This window comes from Microcaecilia unicolor, chromosome 3 (genome assembly GCF_901765095.1).
Source record: "Microcaecilia unicolor chromosome 3, aMicUni1.1, whole genome shotgun sequence".
Taxonomy (NCBI): Eukaryota; Metazoa; Chordata; class Amphibia; order Gymnophiona; family Siphonopidae; genus Microcaecilia; species Microcaecilia unicolor.
In genome coordinates, this window is record NC_044033.1 from 145,082,940 (window position 1) to 145,110,818 (window position 27,879).

The following is a 27,879-nucleotide window of genomic DNA, read 5'->3' on the forward strand; positions in this document are numbered from 1 at the left end:
GGAATATCAGGTTACGCATATTAAATATAGGTATCTGGAATGACCAATGTAGATTCTGTGTGTTAAGTATACTACTATGCAAACTTCTAGTTAAGCACATTGCCCATCATTTCACAACTGCAGCACCTCCCCCTTAACCTCACATTCAGCCACACATTCACATTCACCTTTGCCATTTTTTATTTTCATATAATTGTCTAGATTGCCCACCCACCCCTTCAATAAAATAAGAAAAAGTTATGAGTAGTTCATGCTAGCAGAAGATACTGGCCCAAAAGCCTTACTAATGCTACCCACAAAAGTGTGAGCTAAATGTTTTTACAAGAAGCTGACCGAATTACAGTTTTTGCACCAAACCCAGCTCGAAATCCTCCTCATAGAGAACCACTGTAAAAGTACAGTGAAAACAAGGGTTTGAGAAGGAGCCTGTTCTAAAAACAGTGAAAATTATCTGACAGCTCTTTTATATTAAATGAGACTGGCAAGGGAATCCTGTCCGAGGCTGACAGTGATTAGAGTCAGCACAGACTAATTGTCTTGCACTGCTTCTATCATTTTTAGATTAAGATTTTTAACACTCGGAATTTATCATGCGGTGTTCTTAAATGAACCTCTCAGGTGAACTAGAAACAGCTGCACTATGTGAACTTATTGAAGAGTGGTAAAGAGTGAATGGTGGAGTGAAAAGGAAAATTGGATAGTGACAGTGATCTAGCAGGAAAACATTATCCATTCTTTTGAGTACATATCTTGTTGAGAGAAATCAAAACTTCACTTACTGAGCTGGTACAGTTGAGAGTAAGAGAGAGAAAAAAAAAAAAATCTATAAACTCACCAAAGGAAGACTGCTGAAGACTGATGATATCGCCTTTTGATCCTCAAGTTGACCTCCACAAGAAAGACTGTTTGCGGGGAAAAATAATTCAGTGACTCATATCTTTAATGAATTTTTGTGCGCACACAAAAACATAAGTAAACACTAAAAACAAAAGACACAACATAGAAAAACACTTGAGACTGAACAGACTAGGGTAACAAACAGTGTCAACAATTACAAATATCATACTTACCTGAAAGCTTGTCTGTGAAGGGATAGAAATTAGAACTTCCTGCGATACAGTCAGCGGTAATTCAGAGATAAGAGAAACCTGGAAAACAAAAACAGGAAACACCTTCTAAAGAATCATATAACAAATAAACAGCACAAGCTCATATAAAGAAAAGAACTAAATAATTGTATTCATAAAGTAATACACTTATCTGACAACGTTTTCTGCTTTGATGGTAGAGCAGTTTAAAGACTTCTTTCTTGAAAAAAAGAATCTGCAAAGTCTGAAAAATCAAATTTTGAAAAAGATAAAACAGTTCTGGAACTAAGCTAAGTGTCAAAGAGTAAAATGTAACCAGTAGCTGAACATAACTTGAAAACAGTACTATTTTGATAATTTGAAAGAGAATTGAAAAAAAAGTTTTTGAAAATTTATTTTGAATAGAGATAAGCAATGTTCTCTAATATTAACTGACAGCTTTGTTTAATAATGGTATTGTTTAAATCTGAGCTCATCCTATTTGTACTCAAAGTCTGAGGTATATAATCCACTTAGCCAGAATGTGACTTGAAGAGGTAATTTGTAGAAGGTATCCGAGTGCAGGTATTGACATGCTACACTAGCTTTAATGAGACGTGTGTTAATGTTAGTGTTATTGTATGATATTTACTACAGATCTCATTCTATGCACTTCTTCGTTAGATCTAGCCTTCAGTAGAAGGTACCTACTAGACTACCATAGGCTTGCTTTTCCTTGAAGGCCAAGTCTTTAGAGAACAGGATGTCTCAAAGTATCTCTGCAGAAGATTTCTGCAAATAGTTGACAAAGGAGAACTTGTTATGTTCTGTAACCTGCATCCTCATCTCTTGTATACTTTCATTAGTCAATCTTTCCTTAGAAAGTCAGGGGTTACAAAACACCAAAGTCAACTAATTCTGAAGGCTTATAGTAGAATCTGCCTGTGTATTTGAAATAAAATTGCATACGAGGATAAGATATCCTATAGAGTATAGTAAGACACTGAAGCAACAGATGGCGGTCATAAGGGGTTAAAAAGCTAGAGGCTATTGGAAACATGCCAAAACATACTTAAAAAAAAAAAAAAAGCATGAGCTCTCTGTGTTATTTATGAAGTGTTATAACATATCACCTTAACAAAGCAACATCATTCAAGACAGTTTATGTAATAAACACTAAAACACAATATAGACAAAATAAAATACAGTAAATGAAGCCTCTGACCTTAGAGGTAATATTAAAAAGGTATTATACCACGTGTCTCAATCCTTATAAACAAATTGTAATTACTTGGGTAATTACATAAAAAGTTCTGGTTCTTTAGGGCATGAATCTTAACTGGAGGCAACACAGTTAAAGAAATACCTCTGACCTCAGCACAGTTGAGGGGCAAGAACACACCAATACAATTTATCTACCTACAGTGGCCAACTTGGTCTTAAGATATGAAATACCAAAACCTTTAATTGGATTCCTTCTTTAAATCAGAAGACAATGCATTTTAAGCTAGAAATAATCAGATATTAAGCTATCTAGATATTAGCAGGCACACTTTGAACACTTTAAAATTTCTGTATCTTAACAGATGTGCAACAAAGGTGTGTAATAGTATTCCAAGTCACTAAAAACCACAGCAGGCAAAGCTGATCGAATAACTGTAGCCTATTTAGGACAACAGAACTACTTTTTGAAAGCAAACAATCATTACAAATACTAAAACCATCTGTGTGGCCTCTAACTTTTTTTTTCTTTCTTTAATTACATTCTGACAAGTAATACAGTAAGTGTATACAAGTATTGCCATACTGGGACAGACCGAAGGTCCATCAAGCCCAGCATCCTGTTTCTAAGAGTGACCAATCCAGGTCACAAGTACTACTACTACTATTTATCATTTCTATAGCGCTACAAGGCATACGTAGCGCTATATACCATACAAGTACAATACATTTTATGCTGCTTACCCTAGAAATAAGCAGTGGATTTTAATATTGGTCTATGGACTTTTCCTTTAGGAAGTCATCCAAACCTTTTTTAAACCCACCTAGCTGCTTTTACTACATTCTCTAGCAGCAAATTCCAGAGTTTAATTACACTTTGAGTGAAGAGATGTGGTATTATTTATTTGGATTTTGCTCACACCTTTTCCAGTAGTAGCTCAAGGTGAGTTACATTCAGGTACACTGGATATTTCTCTGTCCCAGGAGGGCTCGCAATCTAAGTTTGTACCTGAGGCAATGGAGGATTAAAGGAGCAGTAGCGGGATTTGAACCCGCCACCTCTGGATTGCAAGACCAGTGCTCTAGCCACTAGGCCACTCCTCCACTAGGTAGCTGTGTTAGTCCACTTTTAAAGTCAATTTTTTTTAAAATTTTATAGTGAGAATACTAAAAGGAAACTTTAAAACAATACAGGAAGGTTAAGACCTTTGAAGTCAAAATGATTAAATTGACACCCACCAGACAGGACGGTTTTCTAGCCCATTATAAACCATGAAATTTCACTGCTTTGTCACCCTCTGATCACCATGCATATATATCTCCCTGTCCCTCATTCACTCAGCCCTCTCTGTCTCTCACCTAACCCACCCCTCCCTCATCCTTTCAGACTGTCACTGAAATACTTTGATGTTTCACTTATATATGCTGTTACTTATCAAATTTTGCTTATTTTTGATGTGACAAAGAAGGGCTACCTTTGAAAGCTAATAAAAAAAAACATATTAAGTTAGTCCAATAAAAAAGGTATCATCATATTTTCTTTACTTTGAGAAAAGAAATATTTTCTCCAATTTGTTATAAATTTACTACTTTGCAGCTTCATTGTGTGCCCCCCCCCCCTAGTCCTAGTACATGATCTTATAATTTTACTCCAATATAAAATGAGGTTAACTTCCTCACTACAGCCATACAATATATAAAGCATGCCAACTTTTGCCTTCTTTCATATGTTACTATCTAGTACCAAAACAGCAGGCAATTTTATGTCATATTTCCTTCAACCCCGGAAACCGATGTTCTGCTGTTTTGATGTTGTTAAGTGAATGTACCGACTGTCTTGAGTCTATAATTAAGTACTGCACCTAAATGGTATAGGTTCTCTATTAAACGAATTGTCAAACAGCGAGAATACGTTCAAAAGTTTCCTTTCAGATGCCAGTTACCACTGAACAGCGTGCTGATACCCTCACTTTCCCCTCCAAAATCCAAAAAATACACTGAACGTATATTTAGCCTTGCTAATTTCCTTAACACAGCATCCTCCAGCTCCTGGCATTAGTGTTTCAAGGCTGCTCGCACCTGAATCCCCCCACAGCCCAAACCTAAGGGGCGCTGCCCAATTCTCAGCACCTCTACGAAGCCAAACCATCTGTTCAATGGAGTCTGATTCTGGCTCTCCCTTCTTTCTAGAGCTACTTCCCCCCCCCCCCCCAAAGGAAAGAAAAACACACAATATCGTAGTCGACTGTTTACGGCTCTCTAAAAGTAAGCACAACTGGACACATAGAAACCAAGCACAAGGAACTTGATAAAACCTGGCTATTACCTATTTCCCGAGCACAACTCCATCTTGTAGCAAGCACGGATTCTTCAGCGAGTGAATGAGCTAAAGCCATAAATACCCAACACCAGCGAGCGGACGAAGGTGAAGGCGCTGCCTGGCCTCCCCTGCACCCTGACGTTCTCGTTCTCTTCCATTCCCTGAACCAGAACAGAGGGTGGTAAACTTCATCTGCTATAAGAAAAAAAAAAAACTTGACCTAGTACTCTCTTCTTCACTCTTCAGTGAAGCTGGAACCCCCCCCCCCCCCCCAAAAAAAAAAATACCCAGGCAGCTTGAAAGCCATATCAATGTCGCCAACACCAACGGAAAAATCCTGAACAAAGGAACGGTAGCCCACCTCTGGCCCCTCGCCATTGGCTGGAAACAATAGGACGGCGGAGAATCTAAGCAGCAATTGGTCACTATCTTTTGTCTGTCCGCCAAGAGTACTCCCCTGGTTGGATGAAAAGCAGGAAATAGAGTTTGCTGTTTACCTTTTTATTTTCTTTCCCGGAGCCCCTGAGCGCTTCGGCCCCGCCCCTTCTTGCAGCAGTTAGTTAGAAGAATAATTTTATTTTATTGACCTCCAAGGTGGAAGGGAGCGGACAAGTTAACAGGGACCGCAATCAGCAGAGGTTCGGTCGCTGCCTAAGAGGCACCGGGGGGGGGGGGGGGGGAAGGGAACAGCAGAACATCCAGATGTTCTTCTAGCCCACTCCAACCCCCTCCTCAGCTATTCCTTTCTCAGCGCGTCTGGCTGGCGGGTGGTGGTGAGAGGCGGCGCGCGCGGTGCGTGCGTACCTCGTGCGTGCCTGCGTGCTCCTCGCGCTGCGCCGTCACTTTCTCGCTCAGGGTCCGAGTGGCTGCTGCTGCTGCTACCGGCGCTGCCATGGAGAGTCGCTGAGTGCTGCGGGCGGGAGGAGGGTACAAGCCGCCCCGCGTCACCCTGCCTCCCGGCCGGGGGCGGACGAAACGAAGGCAACCGAGGAGAAACGGAGATATTGCCGACCGAGGAAGAGCGAAAAGAAGGGAGAGGCGGCCCGGAGGGGGGGCCGCCTTGTGTCTGTGAGTGCAGTTCGCCGCCGGAGGGTGCAATAGCCCGGGGGTCGCCGCTTGGGCCGGGGGGGGGAGGGGAAAGGTCTGTTAATAACGTGCAGAGGAGGAGGAGAAGGAATATGTTCCAGGGACTGCTGGCGGGAAGTGATCTCAGGGTGAACTGCTTGTCACCTGTCTCCTTGCAAGAGCGGAGGGTATCCATAGCCGGGGGCAGGGCTCGGGAGCCGATGAGGCCCCGGGGGAGAAGGAGAGGGAGCTGGCCGCTACTTTCTCTCACGTGTCTGAAGCTTTGTTGTGCTTTCATCCCATGTCTGGACCCGCCTCTTTCCTCACCCCCCCCCCCCCCAACCCTCTTTTCCAGTCTAATTTTGCTTTCTTGAGTTTTAAAGATTTCTCTTTTTAGCTGTTCTGCAAAAGCTTGCTTTCTCCTCCTCGCCTTCCTCGCTCTCTCCGGCGCTCTTAGAATAATGTTTGATCTGACACCTGCAGCCGCGGGATGGGAGTCTGAGTAGGTTTCTTCGGGTCTCGGCTCATTTCAGAAGCATCTGGCATTGGGATCTCGCAGGCGATTTTTTTTTCTCTCCTTTTCTTCCTCTCTGGCTTTCTTTTTCACAGATGCTCGGAAGTTCTCAAGTTTTTTCCTTCCCTCCCCCCTCCAAGATTCGTTTCGTGAAAAGGTTATTAAAGCTTTTTGTCACTTTTAGTAGGAAAGGGCTTGAGAGTAGTTTTTTTTTTTTTTTTTTTGCTTTTTTGGGGGTGGGGTGGTGGATTGTAATTACTTTCCACGCCCCTTGTTTTTATGTGCGCGAGGATGGGTTTGACATTCACAGATGTTAGGGTAAACTCTGCTCGGTTTTTGTCCAGCTACACCGCATGGTTGCACTGGTGTTTCATCAGCCGTTCAGTAATAAAAACAAAACCTGGGGAAAAAATGCTTTCACTTTTCACATCTGCGTTTGTGTTTACATATACGGTAGCTTTTATTGATAGTCCCGCCGCTACAGAAATGTTAAAGAGAAGTGGACAAGGCGTCTTTTATAACATTGGGAAATAGGATCAGGTCAGCAGGTGTAACGGAAAGCTTGCAAGTCACTTAAATGCTTTGCTGGTGAAGTCCTTACAAACTGTTTCTTTCAGAGAGCTTTAAATAATCACAACTTCCTACTGTTAGTATTACAAATCAGGAGCTTTTCTCTTAACAAAAAGCATCTTATTGCACAGAAATGTGTTAAAATTAGTATTTTCATGAGTTGGGGAAAAATATTAACAAGGGTGCCTAGTTCAGTTCTTGATACATGTACAAAGTATGTTTTAATGTGTATATGCTTATAGAGTAAAAAGAATTGACTGTATTTGCAGTTTGACCTTGGAAATTTTGTTTCAACATGTTTTTGAACCAGAATGTCTCAAGGAAAGTTTGCACTTCAGCTAAATCTTAGAGTATTGAAACTGCATAATTTTGGATTTTCCTGAAAGTATTGCTGTTTTTTTAATATAGATTGCCTGTACTATGAGTTAATAAGGTGATCCCACAACTTGGAACCATTAAGTTGTGCAGTTTCATAAATTCAGTTCAGCCCATATGTTACGCTTTTTCTTTTCCCTTTAAAAAGTTTGTAAAAGGAAACTTTGAAGTATTTTGTTTATACTAACGGAAGAGAAAAGTTCTCCTAAGAAAAAGCTGGTGGCAGGAGTGTAGAGGAGTAGCATATGGCATTAAAAGGAGCACAGCTGGAGGTAGCATTTCCATCTGAACATGATGTCAGAGCAGCTGACAGCCTGCCATCCCTCAGCCTTTTATTCTAACACACAGACAGGGAGTTAGTGTGTGCAGATCTGTGTGGGGAGAAGGTATCTCATTCCTCTCTAACATCATCTCCACTTTGCATCTGTCTCTTGCTCTATTTTCCCCCCCCTCAGCAATCTACCAGACCTGGAGCCAGCAAGACTCAGAGGAAAGGACTTAATCAGGTTTATGTATACTAAAGGTAGGAATAGCAGGAGACACAGCTTTTTCTGTGTTGGTATTTTTTATTTAATTTAAGGACAATCACATTACTTAACTAACAGTGTACAGAATAAAATATGAAATTCAGAGCATTAAATATAAATGGGACTAGACTGCTGAGGATCTGGTTTTAGAATATTTGCTTATGTACTTCAGTACCTTTTCTTAGACATGTTTAATAGTTTTGGTCATTCAAGCATTTGCAACTAGAAAATTTATTTTAGAATATTTTAAGTAAGCGTAACTATTCTGACTTTTTAAAAGAAAATCTTTTTTTTTAACTGTATTGAAATGAACTGTCACACCAGTAGTTGAATTTTGCTGTATTCAGGATTAAGTTTTCAAAAGCCTGAAATCTGTTTCTGGTTAATAATGCAGAATATGTTCTGTACACACAATGATTGAACTTTAAATTCTCTTGAGGGCTGGGGCAGCCTTTATTAATGAAGCACACAGCTGTAGTACCTTTTGGTGCCTAAAAATCTGGTTATATGCTAAAACTTTTGTTCTTTGGAGAAATGACTGGTTTTCCCTTCCTCAAATATATATTTCGAGAACTTTTTTCCTTTCGGTATAACAGTAATTTTTTGAAGGAGTTTTTGTGTTAGTGACTAATTTAGAACTTGTAGATTTGAGCTGCCTGAATTGGCCAGACAGCTGTAATCACACTCCTCTGTTCTTAATCTCTTTATCTGGGCAGCAGCTGCCATATGGCCACAGTCAGCTGGATCAGATGTTTATAAGCTTCCTTCTTCGTCCCTCTCTGTCCTTTCAGCCTCCTAATTTGATCACAGCTACCTTGTGAGCTGCCCTCCAATCTTTATTTTTAGTCCTCTTAAAGATTAGGATTGATGTAGGCTGTGGGGCACTTAAAGTGATTGTATTGTAAATCTTTTTTGGTTTATTTCCATGCTGATGTTTTCACAGTATTGAGGTGGGCGAATAATTTTTAGTATAATGTGGAAAAACTGTCTTTCGGTAATAAATGTATCACAGACCTGGAGAGAGAGAGATCTTGAAACAAATGCTTTCCAGTTTGAAGTTTGCAAACCTGGTAAGGAACTGTCCTCCCTCGAAAGTGCACAGTGTTATTGGTTTCTTGTTTGTTACTCTCTGATTTGTCAAAGTTGATTAGGTTGTGATGGGAAAATGTGATGAGGATTTTTGGCTTCTTTGACTGAACATAGTCTGCGTTAATATACAAACTCTTCATGTGGCATAGTCTCTTCTTTTGGTGCTGATCTAAACAGTACTTCTCAAGAATGGCATTGTGGAAAAGTCAGAACAGCTTGACTGGAATTCATTTGCGCTTCAGATTGAGATTTCACATTTTAAGGCTAGACTTTTCTGTACTGTTTAATATGAAACTTGTTTTAGTACCCCACTAAAAGGTGACAGTTCTAGTGTACAATTCATGTAAAAGTGGAAGAACCATTTTTTTTTTTAATAATCCTGCTTCAATACCTAGTTTTAACCATAGCAGACAAACCCCATCTGGTTCAAGATTGTGGGCATATACCAATTCTTTTTTTTTTGTTTTGTTACTTCTTTTGCCATTTTTTTTAAACCTTAGCAAACATCTTGTTTAGTGTGTTTCCACTTCAGATTTGCCAGTGAGAAATTACAGATAAGATTCCTCAAGTACACAGTACTGCCTAGTAAATTTGGGAAACACCACTGTGCAGTGAACTGTAATTAACGGCAAATGGAGGAAGGTTTAAGGATCTAGAGTCAAATTGTTTTATGTTTGTAATATAATTTGTTATGCCAGAGTTGAATTTAATGTCTTTAAAATGAAGCTGGAGAAAATTGATCATTATAGAAATTTGGGATTGCAATTCAATATAAATATAAAATTGAACCATTTTCAGAATTTTTTAAATAAGCAGTTTTCATTTTATAAGTTAGTAGGCAAACAATATTTGGGGGATGGGAATGTCTGATATTTTTTTTTCTATTTTAGTGATGAATATAGGATTGCAAATTTAGGGAGCACATGAAATATTTTACATGCAAGATACAAAGTCTTTTTCTTTCCTATAGCCAACTAACATTTTGTCTGTTTATAGGTTATGAAGACAGCATGGAGTTTCCAGACCACAGTAGACATTTGCTGCAGTGTCTGAGGGAACAACGGCATCAGGGATTTCTTTGCGACTGCACTGTCCTGGTAGGAGATGCACAGTTCCAAGCACATCGAGCTGTACTGGCTTCTTGCAGCATGTACTTCCACCTCTTTTACAAGGACCAGCTAGACAAAAGAGACATTGTTCATCTGAACAGCGACATTGTTACAGCTCCAGCTTTCACTCTCTTGCTTGAATTCATGTATGAAGGAAAACTCCAGTTCAAAGACCTACCCATTGAAGACGTGCTTGCAGCTGCCAGTTACCTCCACATGTACGACATTGTCAAAGTCTGCAAAAAGAAGCTGAAAGAGAAAGCCACTACGGAGGCAGACAGCACAAAGAAGGAAGAGGACGCCTCCAGTTGCTCTGACAAAGTGGAGAGCCTCTCTGACGGTGGCAGCAGCAGCCACATGGCAGGCGAGCTGCCCAGTGATGAAGAAGGGGAGGATGAAAAATTGAATATCCTGCCAAGTAAAAGGGACTTGGTGGTTGAGCCTGGGAACATGTGGATGAGATTGCCCTCAGACTCAGCAGGCATTCCCCAGGCCAGCGGAGAGGCTGAGACACACGCAGGAGCAGCTGGAAAAACAGTAGCCAGCCCCTGCAGCTCAACAGGGTCTTTGTCCCAGAGGTCTGTCATCTCGGTGAGGGATTCGGCAGATGTTGACTGTGTGTTGGACCTGTCTGTCAAGTCCAGTCTCTCAGGAACAGAGACTCTGAATACCTCTTATTTTTCGTCGCAGGACATGCTAAGAAACAACCTGGTGCAGGTGAAGGTGGAGAAAGAGGCTTCCTGTGATGAGAGTGATGTTGGCACTAATGACTATGACATGGAACACAGCACTGTGAAAGAAAGCATAAGCACTAATAACAGGGTACAGTATGAGTCATCCCATCCAGTTCCTATAAGGGAAGATTCAGTCTTAAGAGAACTTGACCGGGAGGATAAAGCTAGCGACGATGAAATGATGACTCCAGAAAGTGAGCGAATCCAGATGGAAGGGAGCATGGACAGCAGCCTGCTTCCTTATGTATCAAACATACTCAGTCCCGCCAGCCAAATTTTCATGTGCCCCCTCTGTAACAAAGTCTTTCCTAGCCCCCACATTCTGCAGATTCACTTGAGCACACACTTTCGTGAACAGGACGGACTTCGTAGTAAGCCCGTCACTGATGTCAATGTCCCAACCTGCTCCCTGTGTGGCAAGACTTTCTCCTGCATGTACACTCTGAAACGCCATGAGAGGACTCATTCAGGCGAAAAGCCCTACACCTGCACTCAGTGTGGGAAGAGCTTCCAGTACTCCCACAATCTCAGCCGCCATGCTGTGGTTCACACACGGGAGAAGCCACATGCCTGTAAATGGTGTGAGCGTAGGTTCACGCAGTCTGGAGACCTTTACAGACACATTCGGAAGTTTCACTGCGAGCTAGTGAACTCGCTGTCTGTCAAAAGTGAAGCACTGAGCTTACCTACTGTCAGAGACTGGACCCTAGAAGATAGCTCTCAAGAACTTTGGAAATAAGAATTTTATATATATAAATAGTATATATATATATAAATATAAAAAAATTATACATAATTGTGGTAGGGTCTAAAAGCAGTCCTGTTTCCTTTCGGCTTTAATCTGAATTTTTTGCTTGTTCTGTGCACTTTAGGGCAGCATGAATTTCATGTAAAAGTGCTGAATAGACAGGAATATCTAGAAGGAATGCCACAGTATAGTAGCCCAATAAGATTTTTTTCCCCCTTGAATAAGCAAGCCAGTAAATCTGTTGCTTTCAAAAAAGAGGGTGGAAAAACCTTGTACTGTAAAATACTACTTTATTTTCTGAAGCACCATGTTGTGTGTTAAACATGGCGATGTCTGAAGGTTTGATTTTTATTTTTATTTTTTTTTTAAAGATGGGTAAATCTAGACAGGATATCGGTTCCTTTTCATTTCTGAAACTGCATGCGTCCCTTGTAGTTCTTGGAAATCTGAATGCTTTTAGACCCAGAACCAAAAAAATGAAATAAATGCTGGATTATCCATTTTTAAATTAGCAGCTAACTTTTTCGATGCAACAGCACTGGTGACATCTGGGCTCATTGGAATTCCCATCAAAATATTTTTTATGAATATGCTGGTTTGATGGATAATTTTAGTGAGCTACCTTTGCTTGGGGTAAAAAAGGATATTGCAGCGCTAGCAGTGTTGAACTGTATGTTTAAAAATGTGAATTGTTGTTATTGTATACTGTAATGATTAAAGGGGGGAGGGGTGTCAAAGAACTTGACAGGTTGTGTTGATGCTCTTAGTTGAGTCTTGAAAAGTAAATATTAACGCTACAGAAATGCATGAGGCTAAGTATATATTTTTGTCCTTGTTTGCATTGTATAACTTTTACATGAGTGAGATAAAATTATTTAATTTTCTTAGGAAAAATAACACCATTGAGGATGCAACTAGTGTTATGAAGAATAACAAATGCACTGTATTTTTTATTTAAGTTTTCTTTTGTAATATGTAAATTAGTTTTCCCACTGTCTTTAAGCTGTAATGCTGAATGAAATTTTAAGCTACAAGTTAAGAACTTGGCATACACAACAAGGAAGATATTAAATGTTTACATACAGGCTTAAAGATTCTTGCATGTGCATTATGCATTTATACAAACTCAGAATGTCAAATTGCACAAAATACATGCTGTCTCGGTCCTTAGATGCAGAATTTTATTTAATTTTATTTTGACAAACTACTGCACGGATTTGACAGTAGGTCATTCTTCCCTTCTCCCCGCCCCCTTCCTTGAAAAGGTTTTGCAGACTGAAAGAGCCCCAGGCTGAAAGGGCTTGGAAGGGCTTTATTGACATAGAGGGGTTGGGGGTTGGGGTTACTATACTGTGTGCTTTGGAGCAGCAAAAGCTACTGCTTGCATGCACCATTTTAATGACTGGCACACCGGGCAAAACATTTTGCACAGTGTTTGTTTTCCTGTCTTGGCACTTATTTATGGGGGTAGCATGGAAACATTTGTTTTCCTCATCTGGGTTTTAAGATTTCTTTATTTTATTTTATTGCTCATGTTTAAGATTTGATCGCCTTAACTACTGTAAACATAGCCTATTTTTTGTGCATAAGATACTTAATGGGAAACTCCATTGTGTGTTGCTGAACTCTTTTTGGAATTATTTGGTCAAATGTGCATGAATTTGGATGTAGTGGCATTCAGAAAGAAAAACAAAGCTGTGAAAATGGCCTTGGAGCATTATCTTTTAGTTACTTGAAGAGGTTATAGAACTTTTGAATAAGATTTATGTTCAGATGTACATTATTTTAATAATTTAGGGAAGACAATCAGTGTCTGTGAAGAAAGCAGGCACTTTTCTCTTGATTTGTTTGTGATTCTCGAGAGAGTGCTTTTTTTTTCTCTTAACCAGTTTCACACACTCTTCCTTTACGAATTAGACTGACATCTAGCTTTGACAATCATAGTATGTTTTATTTTCCTGAGGAGGTGGGAAGGGATTAACTTATAATGCTGTTTAGTTTTGTACTATTGGTGAGTTTGGTGAATTTTTAAACTGTGTGCTAACTGCAATAAATTATATGAACTCTAAAATGTCTGGTTTTTAAAATCAGAATGATCAATTGTGCGATGTGATTTAAATTTGACTTTTTCCTCAGTGTAATTTTTTTTAACCTAGATAACTGGACATTTTAATTATTGTTAAAGCAGCCAGCAGGTAAATATATGTGCACTTCTATCATCTGTTCTGTTTCTTCAAATGGTTGTATTTGTGTGGTGAATGCATTTGCATATATTTTCTGGAATCAAAATCTTGGACCTTCTATGTATGTTACCTACACAAACACAGTTTGCTGTGAAATTTCCCATCTCATTCACTTTTTATTACACTCCATCAACACTTGTAAGGTATATTTAGTATTCCTGTTTGGCTTAATAGACATTTTAGATGTGTGATGAGATTCTTCAATACTTCACATCTTAAAATGAAAATCAGGGAATTGGCAGGGAAAGGGGCATCCTCATTTACAGTGCACTTCTGTAATGATAGCATTTTTTTTTTTTTTACCTTGCCAGGTTTAAAGTAATTTGGGAACTTTCTGAAAGTGAGCATTTCTAGGGATATGTTTTCAAAGGAGAAGATGATTATGAAGCTACACTTCCAGCACAGCCCTAGCCTTTGGTGAGGAGAGGACATAGAAAGGAGGGAGGGGGGGTTATCTAGTTTATGCTACTCATAGTGGGGTGGGGGGGAAGCATCTTGGATATTACAGAGCATAATCATAGAGAACTGAAGCTCCAAATTAGCAACATCTGCAAAATTGAATGGATGTGAACAAAGGGGAAAGCCTGTGCCAGAAAATGGACTACTTTTGTCCTACAAACATAAAGCGTTTTCTTATTGAAATAGTTAAAACGTCACAAATTTAAGCTTTTTATTTTCCCTTTGTTAAACTGAGAAACGTCAAAAAGTGTGATCATTTATTATTTTTAACTTTTACAGTTAAACACGTAGAGACAATACAAGAACAGCTAATTCACAAAACTGATGAGAATGTTATGAATGGTGTGGGGCATAACCAAATCATTCTAGAAATTAATAATCATACTTTTTAATTATAGGTAATTCCTCTCTCTTAAAAGAAAAAATATATATAACCTGGTTAAAGTGGGGTTTTATGTATAGGTCCACATCCATGATTAAAAGCAGCCACATCCATGATTAAAAGCAGCCTATCTTGTTTACAACTGATGAACAGATAGGATAAGTTGTTGTAGCCAGTTGAAGGACATTTTTTTTTCAAGTACATGATGATGGAAAAAAACAAAGGTTTGGCCTCTGTGTATGGTCCCCATCTTTTTTTTTTTTTTTAAATCCTCTGGTTTTGCTTATGGGAATCTGAATCTTTTGCTTACTTTTCCTTTATCATCGTTACCAAAAATGAATCTCTCGAGAGAAAATATATTGCCATCTTTACTTGATTGTGATATTCTGTTGTAAAATGTTATGTAATCTTTCATTTTGAAGACCTTTACACATGTTTTTAGAGAACATATTCATGTGTTGCATGATTCCTTTTCAGTTCTTCCCTCATGTTGAACAGATACTGGACATTTTGAGATCCTATTATCTTTGTCGCATTGCATTGCTTTGCTCTCCCCCTGGGTGAAGGCAGAATACTCTGCTTCTCAAAGCATTGGGTTGGTCATAGACTTTGCAGGTGTAAGTAGTGGCAGCGAGACTTATTTGCCGCAGTAAACCAGTTCTCTATTGCAAACAGAAGGTGATACTGCTCTGTTTCCGGCTCATATTAACCATCCTGTCTTCAACTATAGTGAAGAAAGATCATATTTATTAAATGTTACTTTAATCCATCATGCAAATGTGAATTCCTAGTTTAATTTAGGAGTTAATAACTGATCATCAAACTCAATTTTTTTAGAGGGTGGGTGCAAACAGTACTGTTTCATGTTTGTAATGTGGTTTGAATTTATATAATTATATACTAAGACTTGTGTTAACAGTTACGTGGTAGTTGCTTTATTGTTTGTAGGTGATACTTGATTTAGTTTTACTGTCATTTCAAGCTAGAAAAATCAGTTTATATAGGGAAGAATAATATAGTTCAACTTGCATACTCTTCCCTGTAGGACCAGAGAAGTTCACTTGTAACTTATTATTATACACTGAAATGCTATGATGGCAGACAGTAAACATAAGCATCCAGATCCTTCTTACTTTCATCTATTTTTATTGACGACTTGAACATAACCAATACAATTGTTTCATGACAGAAAATATTTAACCATTCAGTATAGTTCAGAAACATGAAGCCACTAAAATTCTCGTTTATCCCCCTTCACCCTTATCCAGATCCTTTTTGATCTCTTTTCTTATCCTTACTCCCCCAGAACTGTGAATTGCTTGTACTTGTCTTGTGGTTGGTGAATTTGAATACTGTTTTTGACTTCATCAAATATGAGGCAAACATTGTATTAAACAGAAGAATAGGCAAAGGGACCTCAGAATTTTAAAAATTGCTAGTTAATTTATTCAGCCAGATGTGGCATTGTGTGGTGAGTTTAAATTCCTGAATGAAAATGCCCCAGTGTTACAAGACTATTGGTTGGTTTCTAGGATACTGAGCAAATAAATGTTTACTTTTAACATCTCCTGTGCTTTCACTGAGGTCTCAGTTGCTGCAATATCTGTTTGATACCCTGTTTGTGCCAAACTCTCAGTTGAATTGATTAAAAACAGTAGTGGAATTCAAGAAAGTATGGCAAAGAGAGGTTGTTTGGAGCAAATGGACAGTTTTAATGTCGAGCAGGGTAAGAACACTTGATCTTTGTCTATAAAGTACATTCTGATGTATTGCCAGTGTTAATGTACCCCATCATGGTATATTTTCGTAATGTCCCCTTCTTTGAGTCATGACAGGTCGTGGAGAATGCTAGATGGATTAGCGTTCCTAAAAGCAGTGGTCTGCTTTGGCCTTTCATCTTGTAGCAGATAGTCTCTGGAACTATGCCTTGTAGATCCATGGTAGATTTACTGCCTATATAACTAACTATACTAAGGATTCTTCTTTCAGAGTTGCTGCCAGGTTCTAGCCCTTAATGATACAAGACCTTCAGCAAGCATATTTATTGGCTGGAGATATTTAATAAGGGTGGGCATTTAGTGCACTGTTAATTCAATTTTTTTAAAGTTTAACTAGGATTAAATTTTTTAATCCTGATCCAAAGTTTTAACTCCCTTAGTTGTCCAGCATTGCTTTCTCTCTCTCCTGCGTATCCTATTTCACCTTGATATAATGTAGCAGAGGGAAGGCATCGGCGTCAGTTGCAAGTAGCATGTGAGAATGTCTGCCGAAGACCATATGATGAGAAAGATAAATGGGGGGGAGGAGAGAAGTAGGTGTCTCTGTGTTGGGGTAACAAGTTTAGCAGCAGAAGGGGATACACTTTGGGTGTATGTACAGGTAAAGGATGCAGCAGGAGAGGAGAAAGGTAGGTATGAGGGAAGGGGGAGCAAGGTGCAACAGATTTAAAAAGTTTCCATACAGTCTGCACAGTAAAAAAAATTTTACTAGTACCAAGCCATCTTCCCAGAGGTGCAATTTATCATGTGATAAAATTTTTAATCATTGCCCACCCCTAATATTTAATAATGAAGGAAAGTGGTCAAGTTCTGGTGGGAAGGGACTAAAAAAGATTTTCAAGGAAGGATGAGGTAGGCAGACCTCTGCCTCTAGCTTTCTAGTAGAAAACCTGGAGCAGGGATAGGTAATTCTAGGCCTCAAGTGCTGCAAGTTGGTTGGGATTTCAAGATATTCTCACGTAGTAGGTGTGGTTTACATGCACTGCTTCCTTTGTAATAAAATACAAAAAGAAAAAAAAAAGAATAATCTATTCAGAGTATGTGAAAATAGCCAGGATTTGAGAAGCATTTTGAACCATGTGTGAGAAGGTTCTGGTTTGATATTAAGTGGGAGGCTATGCCAAAGTTTCAGGGCTACATAACTAAAAGCTGTCTTGCGGGTGATGTCTAGATGGATATGTGTTGGAGAAGGTAAATAGAGTTGTAGATTTTGAGAGGAGTGTAATTTACAAGGTGGCGTACATAGTATGAGATGTTGATAAGTAGGCGGGTGCTGATGGAACTAATCCTTTATGTATTAATGTTAACAGTTTGTATTGTATACATGCTGATACAGGAAGCCAATGTTCTCCTTTGAGTAAAGGTACTCCATACAGTAATTTGATAGCTGTAGATTGGACCAACTGTAGTCGTTTAAGCAAAGAAAATGGAAGTTCAAAATATAACGAATTAAAGTATTTAATATGTGTGATAACTAAGGAAAGAAGAAGTGGACGCAAATAGGATGGAGATAGCATTTAGGTGATCTAATTAGCTGTACCGCATAGAAAGAGGAGCGTAAAACGTTATCAATTTATGGTTTAAATGTCAATTTATAATCAAATATTATTCCCAAGATCCTTACTCTCAGAGAAAGGCAGTATTATGCCCTTAAATGGATGGAGGTGAAGGTATTTGGCAGTATGGATTAGGAAACATTTCGCAATATTCAAGAAGAGCTTATGGTTTTTAGCCAGGCAATAACCTGGCTGAGGCAGGAGTTCAGCCATGAGGAATTAATGAAATCAAATGAATAAGTGTAAACAATTTAAATATAATTTCAATAGTAATATAGACTGCAGCCGCAAGTTTGGATTAAATTAATGAGCCAGAATAGATCCCAGGGGAACCCCAAGGTTAATAGGGACTATATTTTGAGAAAGTATTAGTATTACAGATATACGAGCGATTGGGTAAATAGGACTGAAACCAGCTCAGAGTAGTTGATGCGATGCCGGTGGCAGACAACCTGAAAGAAAACTAGTTTCTCAAAAGTTTAGAAAAAAGAGGTAAGTTGGAGATAAGATGATAGTTTAGTGGATCTAGGTCTGTTTGTTTTTTTTTAATGTAGGAGTAATTATTGCATGTTTCCAAATTTTGGGAATTAAACTAGACTTTAAACTGGGCTGGATATAGGGAAGAAGTAAAGGCAAGATTAAAGATATAAAATGTGTAATTGAGTGTGTGTGTGGGGGGGGGGGGGGGGGGGCACAGATCCAATGGAGAGGACATAAGGTATAGAGTTTGAAACGTTTCCAAAAAGTCATATGTTGTATTGGTAAATTGAATGATTGCCATGTACCTAGAGACAAGTTGCCTTCCACTGAACTGCAGGTGGAGCATAAGAGTTTTGCGCAATAGTCTGACGAAGGGTAGAAATTTTAGTCTGCCAGGCCAGTATTATGGTAGATAAGTAGTAGTATGAGAAGAAAAATTTAACAGTAAAGGTTGAATGTTTGAAATAGTTTATTCAGCTTGTATAGTTTTAGAAGTGGTGTTCACGCTTGGCTTTAAGTATTGCCATGCAATTCTTCTAAACAGTTTCAAAAAAAGAGACAGACAGAGATGGAGTTTGTTGTTTTTTTTGCTTTTTCTGCTCAGTGTTTCATAGTTGTTTTAAGACTCAAAGGCCTAGATGGAGCCATGGAGATGATTGGTGAGAAGTAGCTGTAGTCTGTTTTGCCCCTGAAAAACAGACTACAAGTGATGATAAGCCAAGTGGTGGAGATGAAGGGCAAGTGGGCAAACTCCCACAGCTGTGGAAAGAAGGGTTTGATGCTGGTAGAGAGGGAGAGAAAGGGGTTCCATGTTGCAGGTGGGAGAGAAAGACAGATAACATGGGGGAGGGCGAGGGAAGGGCAGGTATAAGACAAAGTGGAGAGGAACGGGCAGGAGGAATGGATACCAGGGAGGGAAGGATAAAGGCAGTATAAATGAATACTGGGGAAGGAGGCAGAGGGATGGATGCTGGTGGAAGGGATATGGAGGAAGAGGCAGTGTGCAGATAACGGGAGAAAAGAAGAAGGGGGAGAGTCAGTAAGGTACATGCGGGGTAATGTGGAAAGCAGGCAAGAGAGCAGATTCTGGGAACAATGAGGAAGGGGAAATCAGGGACTTGTATGTAAGTGGAAACTCAGGAATTGCAGTAGGAGCACAACACAGACTCGATGATTGGTGGTTATTGGAAGTGTCAGTGGGAGTTTGGAGACTGGGTAAGGTAGGAAGGTGAGGACTTGGGGAATAGGACATTGGGAAAGGGATCGAAGGGCTAGGGAGACTGAAAAAGCTGGTATGTAGGTTAATGTTGGATGGGGAGAGAATAAAATCTTGCTATGGTTATGTAAAAGGGCAGATATGAGAGGAAACAAAACATGAAACAAATATTGTTGAGCTGTAAAAGGGAGATAGAGAAGAAGACAGAAGAAACGGAATTGAAGACACTAGAAAAGGACTTAGAACAACAGAAAGAAGTGGTAAAAAGAACAAGCAATCCAATTAAAAAAAAAAAAAAGCAATCGGACAAAAACTGAAAGCTTGTGTACCTTTGTTACAGAATAGAACGTGTGAACTTTGAAAACATGTATTCTTAAGTCTCATTGTATTTTCTTGGTGGTAGAACTAGATTTCTGTTTCTCTACAGGATTCCGCTTCTCATGGAGCCTGGTTTCTCTGCTTTTCCATTTCATATTTTGTCTGCATATTTTTCTAACTTGTAGCTTCTTTTTCTTTAAGTGTTTTGCATGTGCAGCTGTTCATGTTAACATGTTGGTTCTGTGTAGGAGTCTGTAGCAGTCCAGTTTGTTCTCACAATTGCTATACTGCTGTTTTAGAATATTTGTAGTGCTGACTTTTTTCACAGATCGGGATGGTGCAATTATGAGCTCTGGGAATTGGTGTTAGCTGTGATAAGGTAAAGTAAGCTTCAGCATGCCATTTTGCAGCATTTTGTGTTGCTTCACGAAGTATCTGGTAGAGGAGCTTGTGATGCTGTCCCTGAGGTGGCACCACACTTTAAATCATTTTGGATGGTGAGTTATAAGGGATCACACCGATCTCCGTTGGAGAACGTGGACAGAATTAAAGGAACTTCTGGGATTCTGTCAAGTCCTTCATAGAATCCATGTTTCTTCATTCCCATTTAGAAGAATTCATTGAATGACGCTATTATAATGGTAGTTTTACTGGATGGCTGATACTTGTTTGGGATGGAATATAATCAGAAGTGGCCAGCCAGGAGCGTTCAATGGTCAGAGCTGGGTTTGCATTTCCGTCTCCGGAGATGACTAGTACCCTGTTCTGCTTGCTCTTTGTATTAATCTTGGCAGAAGTTTGCGGGGACCTGCTATTGGACTTTCTGGATCAATAAGGAGAGTTTAAGGAGTAGGGTGTACCATCTGTATGTGCCCATACAGACAGGAAGAATTTGGCTGCACCAGCAGAAGCTCAGAAAATAGTCATTTGTAGAGAAGGAAGAGGTCTGGGATCTGGATAAGCAATGGCATGGATTACAATGCTGGCTTCTTTCCAGCATGGGACCAGGCCCAGAGTATGAGCCTCGAGATCTGTGTGGCTCATATTGGCTCGGAACCACAACCGCTTGAGCTGGCTCTGCTTTCTAAAGATTTTTGTCAAATTTTCCACGATATGGGGTGGTCAGGTATAGACGTAATTGGTGCCTAGAGGGCCTGTCAGAGCCGTGATGAGTTTAATCTACTTATATTTTATGTTTATATTGCTTTATTTGGGCTGACTGAACCTCTTGCACCTGCTTAATGAATTTGCTACATAGCCACGCATATGAGCCAGACTTATAATATACTTAAAAATATGTGGGAGTACATGTGCAAAGATGTCTAATAAGCAGAGAGGAGGATTCAATATTGTTGACCCTGGTCACATTTTTTAAGCAAAGGAAATTTTCATGTTTAACTTGGGAATTTTCAGTGCAACGGAATATAAACAAGGGTAACCAAGCAAGGTTGTAACTCTTGATTCTGTTTGGGTTTTTTAATGTAGATAAATTGAGACATTTGTGTACTCTTTGTTAGGCTTGTTAATTTCCTGTCAGTCACACACAGTCAGGTCTAGAGGGAAGGTGTTTGTTGAAGTGTAGTTTTATCTCAACCATTCCTGATTATTTGGTGAGATATATATATGTTTTGTTTTCCTGTAGCTGACGTGTTAACAGTAAAATAGTAACGCAGTAGATCACAGCAAATAAACCAGAAAGGTCTGTCTAGTCTGCCTGGTTAAGGTGGTTAAGGATGTAAATGTTACTTCATGCCAGTTATTCTCGTTAACCGTCACATAGATTTGTAAATGTAGGGAGGAGGAGGAGTCTAATGCTTGCAGCAGCAGCAGCAGCTGGAGAACCAGGGAAGCCCAATTCAAGTCCTACTGCTGCGCCTTGTGATCTTAGACAAGTCACTTAACCAGGGCTATGGAGTCAGCACACCAAACCTTCAATTCAGACCTCTGTTTTTCTACTGTCCAACTCCTACTGATATTAAGCTTTAAATGTTTTGTTCTAGATCTTAAGTACTGGTAAATATTACGTAAATCCAGGACAAAGGTACGTATATATAAGTATAAAATGATAAATTTAGCAAATAATGTAACGTCAATTTTTTATTTTGAAATGAGTTGGTACGTTACATTTTTACCAACTCCGACTCCACCCAAAGTTGTTTCCAAACGCTGACTCCACAGCCCTGCACTTAACTCTTCTTTTAATTTAGATACAAAAACTTAGATTACAAGTCCCCCTGGGAGCAGAAAAATAGCTATTGTACCTGAATGGAACTCACCTTGAACTATTGAAAAGCATGAGCTAAATCCAAATCTCTTTAGCCTTTACTCGGTGCAGATTACTCTCCAGTTTTCTTGGAAGTGCAGTGGTCATTCCACTGCTATTTTTGATCTGAAGAGCTGCTCCATATACAGTATGTTATACCAATACTTTGTTTCCCTGCTCTTGCTATTAATGGACCTTCTGTTTATACCCTGCCTTTTTTAAATAAAATGATCACTGTTTTTGACTCCCCTCCTCCAGGAGGACATTCCAAGCAGCCATCACCCTATCTATGAAAAAAATATTTCCTCCTGTTCCGCTTGAATCTACCTCCTTGCAGCTTCATATCTTGTCTCATAGTTCTACATCTTTATTTCCTTTGGAAGGGTTTCTAATGCTAATGTGTAATGCTTATATTCTTCATATACCTTGTGAGTTCAGTTCGGATTGCATAAAAGAAACTAGGCATTACTAGAGAATTACAAGCTTATTTCAATCAAAAAAATTTAAAAGAAAATAACATTACTAATGAACTAATTAATTGAGCCATACACATGCTTACAGTACATATCAAGCAAATAAATCAAAAATAGTTCTTAACCATATCTTAAAATCACCCCAAGATCACTTATAAATACGGGAAAGGAGGATGGGACTTGATATACTGCCTTTCTGTGGTTTTTGCAACTACATTCAAAACGGTTTACATATTATATACAGGTACTTATACCTGGGACAAGAGAGGGTTAAGTGACTTGCCCAGAGTCGCAAGGAGCTGCAGTGAGAATCAAACCCAGTTCCCCAGGATCAAAGTTCGCTGCACTAACCATTAGGCTACTCCTCCATGTCTAAATAAATTTCTGAAATAATAAAAAACTATTGACATATCTAAGGTTATTGGGTAGATCATTCCACACTTCTTTTGTTATAAGTGAAAAAGGATTGATAAAACCTTCTTATATCTAACCCCTTTAATCAAAGGAAAATGTAGAATCAAAAATCTCTTATCATTGGGATAATAATGATATCTTGGGAGGTCTACCAATGAAAACATATATTGAGGGGCAATTCCATATAAAATCTTGAAAACCATAATGCAAATCTTAAAATTTTATTCTGACGTAACCAATGGGCCTTAACCTGTAGAGGAGTAACACTGTCAAACTGTATCAGCTTAACGTCAGTATTCTGCTGCATCTGAAATTTATTTAGAAGTAAACCTGAGCAACCTGCATATAGCATGTTGCAGTAATCCAGTTGTCTTATTACCAAAACCTGAATCAACAACTTAAAATGAGCACATTCAAAACAGCGCCTTACTCTTCTTAAATGCCTTGAAGCATAAAAATGTTTCTTTGAAAGTAGAGCAAAATATTTGTCAAAGGATAAATTACTATCCAAAACAACAACTAAAATTTGCATATCCACTACTATAGGGAAACTGGATCTAAATCAATCTGTTTTGATGGATATGGCAAAAAGAATTTAAACATTTTTTAAATTCACTTTAAGCTGGTGTGCAGTGATGCACTTTTAAACCATATTAACACACAATTTTGCCCTAGATCTTATGTCAAATGTGGAATTCATAATAGGAAGCATTAAAGTATTGTCAGCTTAAATGAAAAATTTCATCCATGTTTTCTAATTCTTTACCTGGAGATGACAGTACCACATTAAATAATATGGGTGACAGTAGGGAACCCTGAGGGATCCCACAGTTAGCTGTCAGTGAGGATAAAATAGGATGTGCAGCATTTATTTTAGCTCGCACTGATGTCTGTTGGCGCATGCTAAGCTTTAGTAAAAGAGCTCCTGAGTCAGCTGATGGAGTCCACGCATGAAAAAGCTTCCTTAACGGATCTAATTCTTCTAGAAACTTGGAATCAACGCCACACAGGTGCAAGATTGCCCACATCCTGCATGCTTACTTCCTTATATGTAAGGGTTTTTTGTACAAATTTACTAGGGATGGCCAGATTTGAGAACCACTGCTCTAGAACACACCTCTTACTGAAAAGAGAACACGCGAGGCTGCTACAAATCTCTACACAGAAACTAGGGTAACAAAATACCTAATTTTGTTCATCTATACAGAACAAGATGGATAGAGCCATATCAAACATAGAATCAAGTTTTAGATCTTTCTATCCCATTCATCAAGCAGATGTCGGAGTGGTGTACAATCTAAATGAAAGGGGAGGAGTGAGGAGGAAGAAGACATCAAAGTTAGGGGAAGAAGGAATTACAATTTCAAAAGCAAAAGGAGGGAAGGAAAAGCATAGGGCCAACTCTGTATTGCAGGGTCACACCATTCAGATCCTAATGGCCTCTGTAGGCATCAGTAAAAGGTAGTGTTTGGATGTATGAAGTCTGAGTTGTGGTAGCAGGTTCCAAAGCTCCTTTGTAAAATGGGGTATGGACAATTGCAAAATGACACACTTTGGGAAATCTTAGTTCATTGATGTTAGGTTGTACTTTTAGGAGTTGCTACCCTAGAAAAAGATTTAGGTGTTATCATGGACAACACATTGAAATCTGCTCACTGTGCAGCAGCGACTAAGAAAAAAAACAAACGGAATTATTAAGAAAGGGATAGAAAATAAGACAGTAGGGAACTTCATGGTGTGACCTTACATTGATTATTCGGTACAGTTCTGGTCTCTGTATCTCCAAAAAGAAATTGTCCAAATGGCTAAGATTGTTTTTCTATGCAGTCCGGCTGCAGTGTGCCCAAATCACAAGGGGGGAGGGGGTGTATCTGGGCAGGATTTGGGCAATCACAAAATGTGGATGTTTTTCTGCCATACTGGAACAAAACAAAAACGGCCAGGGCTACAATTTAGACATTTTGTTTGTCAGGAAAAGGTGCCCTAAATAACCACTGGAGGGATTAAGGCATAACCCCCCCCCCCCCTTTACGCCCCTAGTGATCACTGACCCCTCCCAAAGATGTGGGGAAAAAACTACATACCAAGCTGTATGACAGCATCAGATTGTTACAGCTAATCCTTTTAGAGCAGCAAACAGGTCCTTGGAGTAGCCTAGTGTTCGGTGCAGTGCACTGTAGAGAAGGGGACTCAGACCATATTCTACTCTAACTGTTGTGGTGGAAAGTGTGAGCCCTCCAAAACCCACTGTACCCACATATAGGTGACACCTGCAAGCATAAGGGCTATTGTAGTGGTGTACAGTTGTATATAGTTGGTGGGTTTTGGAGAGCTCACCATACAATATAAGGGGGTAATGGTGAGGTGTCTGCCTGGGAGCCTTTATGTGAAGTCCACTGCAGTGCCCCCTAGGGTGCCCACTGTTCTGCTGGGGTATCTGTGTGACCAGTCTACTAAGCATGCCGGCTCCTCCTACATCCCAATAGCTTGATTTTGTGCATTTTTCACTTTTTTGTTTTTATTTTCAAAAATGGTCCAAAAAGAAAGGACGCACTGAGCACAAAAAGGTCTAGTAAATGGCCATTAAAAATAAATAAATAAATAAAAAGCTGTTTTTCTGTTTTGAAAATGGCCATGTTTGCTACTGGATTTGTGGATATTTCCCGCAAAACGTCCAAAGTCAGATTTAGACGTCATATCGAATATGCCCCTCCATGCCCAAAGAAGGGCAATGGTTAAGGGGATGGAACTCTTCTCAAATGAGGAAAGGCTCTTCCATTTGTAGAAGAGATGGCTGAGGAGGGGATAAGATGTCTGCAGAATCCTGCTTGGAGCAGAACAGGTACATGTAAGTCGATTGTTTTCTCTGTAAAGACTAGGACAGTGGTTCTCAAAACTGGTACTGGAGGCACCCCAGCCGGTCAGGTTTTCAGGATATGTACAATGAATTTTCATGAGAGATTTGCATGCAGTGGAGGCAGTGCATGCAAATCTCTCATGAATATTTATTATGGGCATCCTGAAAACCTGACCAGCTGAGGTGCCTCCAGGACCAGGTTTGGGAACCACTGGACTAGTCCAGTGGTTCCCAAACCTGGTCCTGGAGGCACCTCAGCTGGTCAGGTTTTCAGGACGCCCATAATGTAAGTTAAGGAACTTACATGGTAATAATTTTAAAACAAATAGAAGAAAATATTTTTTCACTGGACGAATAGTTAGCTCTGGAACTCATTGCCGGAGGATGTAGTAACAGCAGTTAGCATTTCTGGGTTTAAAAGAGGTTTGGATAAGTTCCTGGAGAAAAAGTCCATAATGTGCTATTAATATAGACATGGGGAAAGCCACTACTTATCCCTGGGATTGGAAGCATGGACTGTTGCTACTTTTTGGGCTTCTGCCAGGTATTTGTGATCTGGCTTGGCCACTGTTGGAAGCAGAATACAGTGCAATCTGCTTAAGTCCAAGGGTTTGGGACCAAAGAAATGCATGCAGTTAACCGGAGCGTGCACTTAACCGTTGTGACCCAAAGAAGCTTGACATCTGATAAACATATGTACAGTACTGTTTATTATTATACGTACAGTATACAGTCTCCGTTAACTGACAGGCTTGCTTGAAGTAATCAGCTATAGTCCTCTGTACACTAATGGGTCTGTGAGTTCCATAGACTACGTCTGCCAGACGGTAAAAACTGTCAGCACTGACATCCAGTGGCCTCCAGATACGCCCGCACGGTGTTGACTCTCCAGCGCTCTTGCAAAAGTGGCAGGCGGAGGTTGTTGAATTTCGTCAGCATGTGCCTCGCTGCTCATTTCATCCTCTTTCATCATCAGCCGTTGTTGCCTGTGTATAGGCGCATATCTCGACATCAGTGCTGTCGTCAGCTGTTTGTAGATCGTAATCAACAGCTACGTAGTGATGAAACTCCTCTTCAGTAACACCAGCTGGGATGTCAATAAGCTGTTCATCTGACACATTTGCAACAGCTGCAACTGTTTCGGCCCTCTCCACATCCTTAACAAAGCTTGCCCACTTGTAGCAGTTCACAATGGTTGCCTGTGTAACTTGATTCCAGGCTTCTTTCTGCATATGTAGGGAATCCAACAGTGATAGATTACGAGCCAGTTCAACAGCACATTTATCCTTGCCAGTCTGGTCATCCATAATGCTCCTCAGACGACGTAGCACAAGAGCCCAATAATGTTGTTTGAAATTGGTTATTAATTTATGCCCTGATCCATAGGTTGGATTAGAGAGGAAGACCACCTTGACGTTAGTCAGCCTGACATCATCCCTGTGTGCAGCACAATTATCACAAAGCAACAAAATCTGATGCCTTTGTGCCCGCATTCTAGTGTCTAACTTCTTTAGCTACTGCTTCCAAATTTCCCCAGTCAGCCATGAATTTGCATTAGCCTCGTATGACACAGGAAGTCGCTTAACTTTCTTGAAGCAAATGGGCTGTTTGCTCTTTCCGGTGATGAGGGGTTCCAATTTCTCACTCCCATCCATATTGCAGCAAAGGAGGATCGTCAGTCGGTCCTTCGAACTTTTACCTCCAGTAGTTTTGGCATGTTTGAATGCAAGTGTTCCATCAGGAATTGCTCGCCAGTAGAGACCATTTTCGTCAGCATTGAAAATGTCACGAGGTGCAAACTCATTCAAGATGGTAGGAAGAACTGAAACAACCCAATTTTCAGCAGCAAAGTCATCAGCGTCTTGTTTCTCACCATGCTGTTTCTTGAATTTTATGCTGTTCCTCTCCTTCCATCTTTCCAAACAACCATCCAACAGTGGCTTTGAATTCAGTTAATCCAAGACTTTCAGCTAGCTGGTTAGCTTTCTCCATAAGCAGTGGACCACTGACAGGAAACTGCTCCTGACTCGAGAAAACCACTGAAGAAGAGCATCTTCTACCTCCTCAGCTTTTCCTGCCCGTTTTCGTTTCCATTGTGGAT

At 39.7% G+C, this 27,879-nt stretch overlaps 1 protein-coding gene across 3 annotated transcripts; it reads left to right on the forward strand.

Annotated features, from left to right (window-relative positions):
- Positions 1-5,455: 5,455 nt before the first annotated feature.
- ZBTB18 (zinc finger and BTB domain containing 18) lies at positions 5,456-13,410 on the forward strand. Of its 3 annotated transcripts, XM_030196430.1 has the most exons (3): positions 5,516-5,676; positions 7,588-7,655; positions 9,745-13,410. In XM_030196430.1, the coding sequence occupies exons 2-3, from the start codon at positions 7,643-7,645 to the stop codon at positions 11,328-11,330; spliced, it is 1,599 nt and encodes a 532-aa protein (XP_030052290.1). In that variant the 5' UTR covers positions 5,516-5,676; positions 7,588-7,642; the 3' UTR covers positions 11,331-13,410. The 3 variants fall into 3 exon arrangements, with proteins under 3 accessions (XP_030052291.1, XP_030052290.1, XP_030052289.1); XM_030196431.1 differs by lacking the exon at positions 7,588-7,655 and having other exon boundaries at positions 5,456-5,676; XM_030196429.1 differs by lacking the exons at positions 5,516-5,676; positions 7,588-7,655 and adding an exon at positions 7,668-8,729.
- Positions 13,411-27,879: the final 14,469 nt, after the last annotated feature.

Bases quoted from the DNA above. Each gene is read 5' to 3' on its own strand.
- ZBTB18 (XM_030196429.1), top strand. From the start codon at position 8,633: ATGTGGAAAAACTGTCTTTCGGTAATAAATGTATCACAGACCTGGAGA. The intron at 8,730-9,744 runs GTAAGGAACTGT...GTCTGTTTATAG, and splicing joins GTTTGAAGTTTGCAAACCTG to GTTATGAAGACAGCATGGAG.